Source organism: Caretta caretta, chromosome 13 (assembly GCF_965140235.1).
Source record: "Caretta caretta isolate rCarCar2 chromosome 13, rCarCar1.hap1, whole genome shotgun sequence".
NCBI classification, from domain to species: domain Eukaryota; kingdom Metazoa; phylum Chordata; order Testudines; family Cheloniidae; genus Caretta; species Caretta caretta.
The window spans coordinates 31,317,203-31,328,914 of record NC_134218.1 but is presented as its reverse complement, the minus strand read 5'-3'; the positions used below and the strand labels follow the sequence as shown (position 1 = coordinate 31,328,914).

The 11,712-nt window shown below is 38.2% G+C and overlaps 1 protein-coding gene across 8 annotated transcripts in view; it reads left to right on the top strand.

Annotated features, from left to right (window-relative positions):
- Nucleotides 1-11,712, top strand: part of PHF20 (PHD finger protein 20) — a 182,159-nt gene that overhangs the window by 35,620 nt on the left and 134,827 nt on the right. For all 8 annotated transcript variants that reach the window (XM_048820698.2, XM_048820707.2, XM_048820706.2 and 5 more), the window contains exons 3-4: nucleotides 9,192-9,363; nucleotides 9,812-9,896. In XM_048820698.2, coding sequence (XP_048676655.2) covers nucleotides 9,192-9,363; nucleotides 9,812-9,896 — 257 coding nt within the window. The remainder of the gene's footprint in view (nucleotides 1-9,191; nucleotides 9,364-9,811; nucleotides 9,897-11,712) is intronic.

Here is an 11,712-nt window from a genome sequence, read left to right as displayed (position 1 = left end):
CCATGCTTGTGGGTGCGCACACGCCTAGAATGGAATGGACATGAGCACTACATCTCAAACAGTTACAAATAGGTGGATAACTGTTTTTTATGTAAAAAGAAAAGGAGTACTTGTGGCACCTTAGAGACTAACCAATTTATTTGAGCATGAGCTTTATGTGAACGGGTAAATATTTCCTTATTCACTTTCTCCACACGATTCATGATTTTATAGACATCTATCGTATTTCCCCTTAGTTGTCTCTTTTCCAAGATAAACAGTCTGTTTCCTCATGTGGAAACTGTACCATACCCCTAATTTTTTTCTCTCTTCCTTTTCTGTACCTTTTCCAGTTCTAATATATCTGTTTTGAGATAGGGCAACCAGAACTGCATGCAGTTTTCAAGATGTGGGCATACCATTGATTTATATTTTCATATTTTTGTTTTATCTATCCTTTTCCTATTGGTTCCTAATATTCTGTTAGCTTTTTTGACTGCTGTTGCACATTGAGCAGATGTTTGCAGAGAACTTTAAGAACGGCCATACTGAGTCAGACCAAAGGTTCATCTAGCTCAGTATCCTGTCTTCTTACAGTGGCCAATGTCATGTGCCCCAGAGGGAATGAACAGAACAGGTAATCATCAAGTGATCCATTCCCCTGCCGCCCATTCCCAGCTTCTGGCAAAGACTTTCTGAAAGTCCAAGGACAATATATGGACTGGATCACCCTCGTCCATGTGCTTGTTGACTCCATCAAAGAATTCTAATAGATTGGTGAGGCACAATTTCCCTTTACAAAGGCCACATAGACTCTTCCCCACCGTATTGTGTTAATCTGTGTGTCTGATAATTCTCTTTATTATAGTTTCATCCGGTTTGCCTGGTACTGAAGTTAGGCTTACCAGCCTGTAATTGCCAGGATTTGCCTCTGGAGCCTTTTTTTTTTTTTAAATAGGCATTACATTAGCTACCCTCCACTCATCTGGTACAGAGTCTGGCTTAAGCAATAGGTTACATACCGCAGTTAGTAGTCCTGCAATTTCATATGAGTGCCTAGAGAACTCTTACGTGAATACCATCTGGTCCTAGTGACTTTCTACTGTTTAATTTATAGATTTGTTCCAAAAGCTACTCTATTGACACCTCAATCTGGGATAGTTCCTGAGATTTGTTACCTAAAATGAATGGTTTAGGTGTGAGAGTCTCCCTCACATCATGTGCAGGGGAGACCAATGCAAAGAATTCATGTAGCTTCTCTGCAATGGACTTGTATTCCCTGCATGCTCCTTTAGCACCAATGTCATCCAGTGATCCCACTGACTGGCAAGCTTCCTGCTTCTGATGGACCAAAAAAAAAAAAAAAATGCTGTTAGGTTTTGTCTTTTGCTGGTTGCTCTTCAAATTATTTTTGGCCTGCCTAATTATACTTGACTTGCCAAAATTTATGCTCCTTTCTGTTTTCTTCAGTAACTGCTGTAACTGCTTCTGTTTGCTGCATGCCTCTTGGCTCAATTTTGCAATTCCACGTGGCATGTTCTCTGCTCAATACAGGTAGCTCTGGAATGTAATTCTGGAAGCTGAGATTCTTTCCCCCCTTTGGAATGAACCTCTGAAATGGAGCATGCAAGGTCTGTCTTCCATCATTTTGGGAGAGCAAAATATTTGTTTTATGTTGTATTTGAGTTTTGCTGTTGGTCTAGCTGGAGCTGCTCTACTCTGCTTCCTGTTCAGCTGACTCCAGGGTTCATCCCATCATGATGTTGTGTGTTGAACAAAGTTGCGTTGCATGGCTGGTGCATTGTGAACTGGACCTTTATGTTCCTCATTCTACTTTAAAAATACTTTCAAATTGTAATTATTAGATCATATATTCAATAAAAAATATTGGACTTCGGAGGGTTTGTGCTCAAGAATGCCGTGGGGCCTAAAGTCTGCATAATTTAAATGAGTGACTGGGGAACACTTTCCTCTTGGCTGCAGGATTGTCCAGGCATCCCTTTTGGGTGATATTCATTCTGGTTAGAGGAGTTCATGAAGCCAGTCCCAGGTCCTCTTTATTCCAGTGGGGAGTAGGTTACCAGACTATTCCTAACTGATTTTATAGAGGCAGTTATAGAGAGATGCCTCCCTCAATTGCTCATTCCTGGAATTGGACAAAATTAATGATGCACTTGAAAGAATATGTATTTAATAGAGGTCCCATGTGATAATTAGAAAGAAATGTACTAATGCCTCTTGGATTTGTATATTGATTGTTACCCCCACCCTGCACATCAACCCATTCGTCTCCTATTTCTTTAAAAATCCTAGGATGCAATATTAAAAGTCCACATTAAAAGTTAAAATAGTCAGGAAATGTAAGTGCATTTCCAACAGCAATGTTAACATACATCCACCACAAAATATATTAAACGTGTCAACTTTATTGTCAGCTTTTCTGTGCAGATCATACTGTCTTCTGCAAGAGTTGCAGATGCTTAGCACCAGTAAAGATTTGGCTTTGAGTTTTTTTGTATATAATTACTCTTTCCTTCTAAGCTGTGTATTTTTAACAAAATTATCAGCATTCAATTGAAGGATTTACGAGGTTGTTTTTTTTCTATTGCACGTAGATACAGTAACTTTGTTAGTGTTTCACAAGCTTTTGCATTGTACATGTATGATTGACTGTTTTAAGTAGAAGTGTAACTGTTTTGTAATTCGTATTCATTTGAGCTGTCCTCTAGGACCTTAAGAATCTTAAAATATTAGGTTTGCTGAGAACTGGATGTACTTGTGATTAGATTTGAATAAAATATCCCTAGAGTACATGCTTCGTGTTTGTTTAGTAGTACCTTGTAGTCAGTTATGGCAGATTCATAATACTGTTAAATTTCTTTAATAAATGAGAATTTGTGTAGACACTTTTCACTTCTGTGCAACTGATTAGAAAGTTTTCAACATAGTTCTGATTGGACAAGTACAGGTAAGTTGAACACTTTTTTTTGCATAAAACAAAAATCTGATTCAGAGGCAAAAGTCTTCGTATTAAGCTGTAAGTGTATTTAAAGTAAGAGATGTATTAATGAAACACCCACTTATAGTACTATAGCTATTGAAAGAGTTAATGTACAATTTCACTTAAGTGCTTATATATGCTACTGTATATGTTCATTGTGTAGCGTGTTTTATTGCATTTTTATTTCAATTGACTTTCATGATTCTAGATTGTCCGCTTATATAGAATAGTACACCTTACCGCAGGATGCTGTGTATCCATCTAAAGTTGTAGTGGAAAAATTGTTTGACATTATAATGTAGTATTTGAGAAGTATGTGGTCATGTAATTTAGACTGTTATAATGCTTGTGCACAAGGAGCAGAGTAAAGGTTGTGTTACCTTGAAATTTGTGGTGATTATAGCTTTGCTTGCCTAATCATGCAACCATAATAAAGGTAAGTAATAAAGGTAGCTCAGTAGACTAAATTTCTTTTTGTTTAAACACCTTAACTTTTGTTGTTTTTAATGTGCAATTCATTTATCTATGTGTCTGTCTTCAGCCAGCCTTTACTAGGCGGCCCTCTGATCCTGCTGCCTTGTGCAGGAAATACATGAGCTTATGTTTAATGGATGATACTGGTATGCCTGCCTCCTCAAAATGTCTGAGCTTTGTTGCTACGAGTACTAGTGCCAAATGGAAGAGAGTGGCAGAAAGAGCACCAAACAAGGCCACCCCTTTCTCCAAGCAAAGGCAGATGACTTAAGTATGTTGTAGTTATAGACACAGGTTTATTATACATTGTCGCCAACTATTTGATAGAAAATTTTGGTACAGAGTTAATTTTAAGAGCTATTCAACCTTACTGAAACGCTTTTGGCATTCTCAGCTAGTAGGAAGGTCTCTTGTGTATATCTGGACACGACCGATGAAGGGATTGATTTTCAAATTCTTGTCAGAGGTCATTCCACCTTTCATGAGTCCTGCTTGATTGAGATGGAGGATGATAGGTAAAATATGATTGTTTGATAATGTGTGTTGACTTTGAAGTCTGTCTTTTAAAAGAGTCTTCAGGCAGAGCAAGATAAGACATCTTTATTCTTTTTGGGGGGGTAGGAGTAATTGTGTATCTCTAGAGTACACACCTTTTATGAATGTCTGTTGTGGTCTACTGCCAAATAGATCATAGTGATTGAGATCTTATAGAATTTAGAGGGAGCCATGCAGGCGGTATGATCGAGCTGTTGGCAGTGTTTTTAGATTGGGTTTCAGTACATCTTTCATGGATGCTCCCTGTAGGTGAGAGATCCTGGAGCACTGGGCCTGGCACATGACCTGAGGCCTGAACCAGAGGCTATGAACCAAAGTTAGGCCATGTATTAAAGTAGATGTTTGCAAGTTCACTGTTCAACATATGACTTTGGCAAAAGTATTGCTAGTGTTGCTAAAACATAGGCATTCCTAAGAAGTAACACTTACTGGGTGTACGTGAGAACACACTCCAAAAGATAGCCCAAGAACATCCTGACCTAACACCAAATAAGAGGATGTTTTGCCCGAGACACCTGGAGCATGATACAAGGGGAGTAACAAGCAGATGTCATGAAATGCATAAGGTGATAGGTAAGTTGTTTGTTCTATAAATATTGGGGTACCTTGCTGTAACTTTTTGTGTGGCCAATGGGACAGTAGAGACTCCTGCTGTGGACTGAGCTCCTCCTTGCCTCAAGGCACTCGTATTGTGTACCTGTAACCATGGAACCAGGGTGCTAGGACTGTGTCTTGAGGGAAATAAACCTGGCTGAGTGCCTTCGTTGCCAAACTTGAGTCTGTGGTCTTTCTGGGTAGTACTGTTGAGGTCTGCTGAACCAACTATCTGGGCTGGGGTGGGACAGCACACGGAGAAAGCGCACTTGCACCTAACTGACCACACTTCCTAATCTAACATCTCTCTCTATTTGAGAAAATTGTAGAAGGTGAATGTCCTAAAGTGTTAGGTAGCATTGTGACTTCCATCTCTTTCTGCAGTGTATAATGGCTTGTAAAAAGTTTCCAATACTTTGAAGATATCTTCTGGTGGTTCTTTGAGTAGATGCAGATGTGTATTCCACTTAAGTGTATGCACGTGCCGGAGCCTTTTCCCTAGCAGTACCCGTAGGGGGTCGGCTCTTGCACCTCATGGCTGTGCCCCCTCCCCGGCTATATGAGGGTGCCACCCTGACCCCCCTCAGTTCCTTATCACCCATGGCGATGAGAGTCAGAGTTCTTTGTGGCTGTAGTCTCTCAAACTCTCATTTGGTCTTAGCCTAGTTTGTTGTTGTATATCGTCAGTTACTTAGTGTTAGTGGGTAGTTAGTGTTCCCTGGTGCTGCCCTTACCAGGGTTCAGACATGCCTTTTTGTGCAGGGAAGATCCCCAAGAGTGACTCGCACACATGGTGCTTGCTTTATCTAAGCAAGGCCCACCTTAAGAAATGCTTTTTAATTTTAAAATTGTTTAAAAAGTGGAATCGGGTGGCGCAGGACCTTCACCTCAAGCAGCACCTGCTTGAACATGGGGCCTTATCTGGTACAGAGGCCCTCCTTGGGCTGAAGATCGCCCTTGGGCTCGGAGAGCACTGCCAGCTCTTATTCTGTGTGTGTGGGGTGGGGGGGTTGTGGTACTGCTACCCTTATTTCTGCCCTGCTGCTGGCAGCAGAGCTGCCTGAGAGCTGGGCAGATGGAGAGCGGCAGCTGCTGGCTGGGAGCCCAGCTCTGAAGGCACAGTCGTTGCCAGCAGCAGCACGGAAGTAAGGATGGCATGGTATGGGATTGTCACCCTTCTGTGTTGTAATTGAAATCAGTGTGTATTTTTTATTACAAATATTTGCACTGTAAAAATGATAAAAGATGGTATTTTTCAGTTCATCACATACAAGTATTGTAGTGAAATCTTTGTTGTGAAAGTGCAGCTTACAAATGTAGTGTTTTTTACATAACTGCACTCAAACAAAACAGCGCAAAACTTCAGAGCCTACAAGTCCACTCAATCCTCCTTCAGCCAATGGCTAAGACAAACAAGCTTGTTTACATTTACAGAAGATAATGCTGCCCTCTTTTTTTAATTACAATGTCACCAGAAAGTGAGAACAGGTATGTGCATGGCACTTTTGTAGCCAGCATTGCAAGGTATTTACGTACCACATATGCTAAACCAGTGGTTTTCAAACTTTTTTACTGGTGACACCTTTCACATAGTAAGCCACTGAGCGTTACCTTCCCCCCTTCATAAATTAACAACACTTTTAAATATATTTAACACCATTATAAATGCTGGAGGCAAAGCGGGGTTGGGGTGGAGGTTGACAGCTCACGACCCCCCATGTAATAACCTCGCTACCCCTTGAGGGGTCCCGACCCCCAGTTTGAGAATCCCTGTGCTAAACATTCATATGCTCCTTCATGCTTCGGCCACCATTCCAGAGGCCGTGCTTCCATGCTGAAGTTGCTCATTTTAAAAAAAAAATGCGTTAATTAAATTTGTGACTGAACTCCTTGGGGGAGAATTTTGTCCCCTGCTCTGTTTTACCTGCCTTCTGCCATATATTTCATGTTATTGTAGTCTTGGAGTATGACCCAGCACATGTTGTTCATTTTAAGAACATTTTCACTGCAGATTTGACAAAACGCAAAGAAGATTTTTTTGAGATTTCTAATGATAGCTACAGCACTTGACCCAAGGTTTAAGAATCTTCCAAAATCTGAGAGGGATGAGGTGTGGAGCATGCTTTCAGAAGTCTGAAAAGAGCTACTACTCTGATGCAGAACCTGCAGAACCCAAACCACCAAAAAAGAAAATCAGCCTTCTGCAGGTGGCATCTGACTCAGATAATGAAAATGAACATGTGTTGGTTTGCATTGTTTTGGACTGTTACCGAGCAGAACCGGTCATCAAAATGGACACACGTCCTCTAGAATGGTGGTTGAAGCAAGAAAGGACATGTGAACCTTTAGCGCATCTGGAACATAACTATCTTGCAACACTGGTCAGTGCCATGAGAACAGTGCCCTGAGAACACCTGTTCTCACATTCAGGTGACATTGTAAACAAGAAGCAGGCAGCATTATCTCCCTCAAATGTAAACAAACTTGTTTGTCTGAACAATTGGCTGAACAAGAAGTAGGACTGAATGGAGTTGCAGGCTCTAAAATTTTACACTGTTTTATTTTTGATGCAGGTTTTTTGTATATAATTCTACATTTGTAAGTTCAACTTTCATGATAAAGAGATTGCACTACAGTACTTGTATTTGATTGAAAAATACTATTTCTTTTGTTTTTACATTGCAAATACTAGAAATCAAAAATAAATATAAAGTGAGTACTGTACATTTTGTTTGTTGTAATATCAATCTATTTGAAAACGTAGAAAAAAATCCACAAATATTTAAATAATGGTATTTTATTATTGTCAGAGCGATTAATCAATAATTTTTTTTAATCACTTGATTAATTGCGATTTTTTTTAATTGCTTGACAGCACTACTTAAATCCTAATAAACTGCAGTTTTTTAGATGAGCATGCTTACTTCCATTACTCCTTGATCAGACAGAATCACTGAGTTCCTGTTTGATTTTATACCTTACACTAGCTGGCGTAAAAGAGTTAAGTTGCCCATGTTGGGGGTTCTGAAGACCCTGTGGAGCTTTGGATGCTCCTGAAACTCTAATATGGTCTTGGAGAGATTTAAAACTGGAGTATCTTTTTAACTATGTCAATGAAATTTAGCCTTCAAAGAAGTTGGTGTATAATCTCAGTGTTGAGATTTTGGATGTGTTCTCTTGTTACTGGCATGTGGTCAAATATAGTTATTGGATAGAAAGGGTATTGTGGCAACCAGGGATCAGTTTGAGAAATAATGTATTTTATCCTTGGGTGAGAAAAATAGGAGTAGTGTCTATATCCATGAGGTTCCTGTCTGCACATGTGGCAGGCTGTTAAATGGTAGCTGCAGTGAGAGGTCTCCCTAAAGTTAATGTGTTACTGATAAGTCCTTGATAGGTTCAGTCACTACTAATAATTGTTGGGTGGTCCCACTTGCAGTCCACTATTTCTTCTATCTTCTGAAATAGATCCCTCAATTGATGAGGAGTTGTGTACTGAACCCAGAATGATACTTCACCACTTACGCTATCATTATTGGAGAACAGAGGCATGAGAGAGATGGAGGTTGAGCAAAGTTATTGGGTTTAAACAATGCATAAACATTAAGGAGAACATAAAGCAATTTATAATGAAATGACATTGATAATATGCTGGTTATGACATCCATACTGGGCAAAGTAGTGGAACTGCTGATGGCAAACTTTATCAATAAAAATTTATTGTAATTGGAAATAGGTTCTTCTCAAAGTACAATATCAGATTGGTTGGCAAGATTACAGGTTTGAATGGTAAGGGTAACTTGTGTAATATACCTTTTCTGTTAGATAATTGATTTATTACCACATTATATCCTGACTTAAAAAAATGTACAAAATCAATATTCCCATTAAATGATAAATCTCAAAACTTGTTGAGGGTTTGAGTAAGGTGCATCTAGAGGGATGTATCAGAGGGATTAGCTCTTATCCCAGGGTTATTCAATATTGATCAGTAACCTGAAAGGAAATATAAAATTATTGCTGGTTAACTAGGCAGATGACACAAATTGGTGGGTTGGTAAATGATGATGACAGGTCAATATATACTGAGCAATCTGGATCACTAGGCACAATCAGATATGTATTTTAATACAGTTAAATCTTGTGTACTTACGAAGATAGATATTGCCATGCTAGATCAGATGCATGATCCACTTTAGTCCAGTATGCTGTCTCTGAGTACTAGCCCTGTTGATTGAAGAGGCATCCCAAAATTGTGTGTTTGTGTCTTGCTACCTTTGTTGGAAAGACAGTGAGATAAAACATAGAAGTTTATGTGGACAGAAGAGATGTTTTATTTTACTGTTTGTAGAAGCTATACATAAAACAAATAAAACAAAAATAGAGAAACTATGGGAAAAAGCTGTTCCCATATCTTCAGGTCTCGGTACCACTGTAGACTGCTTAAGCATCATTCTTTTCATTTTTGCTAGTGTCAGCAGAACCACTAGATATATGTATGGCCTTATTGTAATAATCCTACTAATTTTTGAGGCCTCTCATTTTATTCTTCACCAGAGTTATTTTAGTGAACTCTTTATTTCCATAGGTATCCAGCTCATATTGAAGAAATTGACTATGAAGAAGGAAAAGTGCTTATCCATTTCAAACGCTGGAATCACCGATATGATGAATGGTTTTGTTGGGACAGTCCTTATCTGCGTCCTTTAGAGAAGATACAGCTACGGAAAGAGGGGTTACATGAGGAAGATGGATGTGGTGTAAGTTGAAAACAGTGTATTCAATGAATTCCCATTATTCAGCTAGTTATGTACAAAGTCTTCTATCCAAACCCATTAAGGTCCCTGAATACGTGGTCAGATATAATTTGTGATTATTATTATAGCTGAGTGCTGACAATATCATTGGTGTGGTACAGATGGAGGAAGAAACAGTCCCTGCCTGAAGGAGCTTACAGTCTCAATAGAATGGTGTGAACTTCTCTTTTTTACATATCTAGCCCAAAGTAAATTCTTTCTTGTGCACAAGTGCTGCTGCAGTGGCTGCCTATTGAAGGATATGGGGTGTTCTTTTCATTTTTGCTTTTTTACTTTTAACAAATAAATAGTTCTAGTGTTTTTATGAAGCAGTATATTTTAAATCTTCCTAATTTTGTTTCTCTAATTCAGGAAGTATAAATTGTTAGAGTTTTTTATTTTCTCTTTGTAGGGATTTCGTATAAACGATCAGGTATTGGCTTGCTGGTCTGATTGTCGTTTTTATCCCGCCAGAGTCACTTCTGTTAACAAGGATGGTAAGTCACAGCTATTCATTTTGTTGTACTTAATAACTGGGTAACTTCCATTGTGTTCAGAATTTCCTCATGCTTCCAGAGAACATGGCACATCTCTTGAAAGAAAAGTCATTACACTACAGTGTGTTAATTTTATGAAAAAGTTAGTTCTGTTCTATAACTTCTCATTAAATATGGTTGATACGTAAAGTGGGTATGTTGTGCGGTTATTTTTGTTTTGTTTTTTTCCTCCAGTGGCTAGCATGAGCTACCAAATGACCTAACTTGGGGGGGGAGGAGAAGCAATTACGTTGTTTTTTTTTTAAAGCTACTTCACATAATTGCTAAAGAAGTGCTGGCAGCAGAGAACAGGCACAACATAATCTTTTTTGTCTTAAGTGAGAGGATCTAATTCGATGAAAGAAATTATTTCTCTAAGATTCACATTAATGCTTTCACCCTTAATGTATTTTTTCTATATTTGGAAGACACAGGCTAAATAAATAAAATAAAAAGGTTTTTTTAAATATCTGGGACCATCTTATGTATTGCTGAATTCATCTTCCTTGAAATGCAGCGGTCTGAGGTTTATTTTCTTTTTCAGACGTGCACAAAGCATTCTTCTACCAAAACTATCTCTGTATTCTTGATGAGTGTGTCAGGCCCACTATTAAATACATAAAAGTGGGAAAGAGCGTAGACATGTATTTTCTGTTGAAACTTAAATTATTCTACATTTAAATCAGGTATGCTTTACTTTCAGCAGAATGCGTTATTTTCCTCATCATAGAAGTTGGAATTCAAATTTTTTACCTTTACAGTATGCTTTCTGGAAAATATACTGTAGGGAATGCTGCTTGGGAGTTGTAGGCTGGATCAGCTAATAGAATATGGTCCAGTATCAGTTTTAAAGAGTCAAACAATGACGCTTGTGTCAGTTTCTTTTGGAGATTATTCCACAATTTAATACACCTCTCTCAAGATTATTTGCTGTGGATATCACTAAGAGATTATAGAGAGTTACAGAATAATTTTCAGCCTAATGATTCTTAATATAGGTCACTAAAATATGAGAGAAATAGGTAGAAATGTGAAACACTTGAGTCTGACACACTGCTATGCAGGAGCAGAGTTTAGATGTATTTGGCATCATAATTTCTCGGCTCTTCTCTTGTTCAGCAGGATGTAAGGCATTTATAAATGTGTTTGCAACTTGGTCATTGCAACAAGGTCACATGGGGGTACATTTTTTTTTTTTTAATTTTAAATTTTTTTTAATCTATAGGAATATTTTCATAATTTAGGAGAGATGCAAAATAGTACAAAACATCTCAGTTGCAGAAAGCTTAAGCAAAATCAGTCAATCACCAATTGCAAAAACTCCAGGAACACCTACAAAATACACTTAATTATTGCAGAACCTACAGGTTAAACACACAGGGCCAGTTCCTACTTCCTGCACGCCCTGCCTTCATTGGCACTACCAGTGTGAGTACTGTAAACGGGAAGGAATTGCTCATGTTCTTTAATTTGACTTTGATTCCCTTTCGATCGGTTAGTCTCAAAATTAATTCTTTTGTTTTATTTTTTTAGTTGAAAGCATGGAGTCTAAGAAATAATTTCATCAGTCCCAACATGCATGCGTTCGTGTGTACTGACAAATTGTTTTACTCATGATTTTTATTAATAAACTCATTCTTACATTAATAGACAAAACTAGAAGAAATAGACTGTATTCTCCCTTCATACATGTATATCCTTAAACTTTAGACATCTTTAATGAAACATTTTCGTAACCCTAAAAAAGTGAATTTTTACTTAGAACCAGATGTGCATC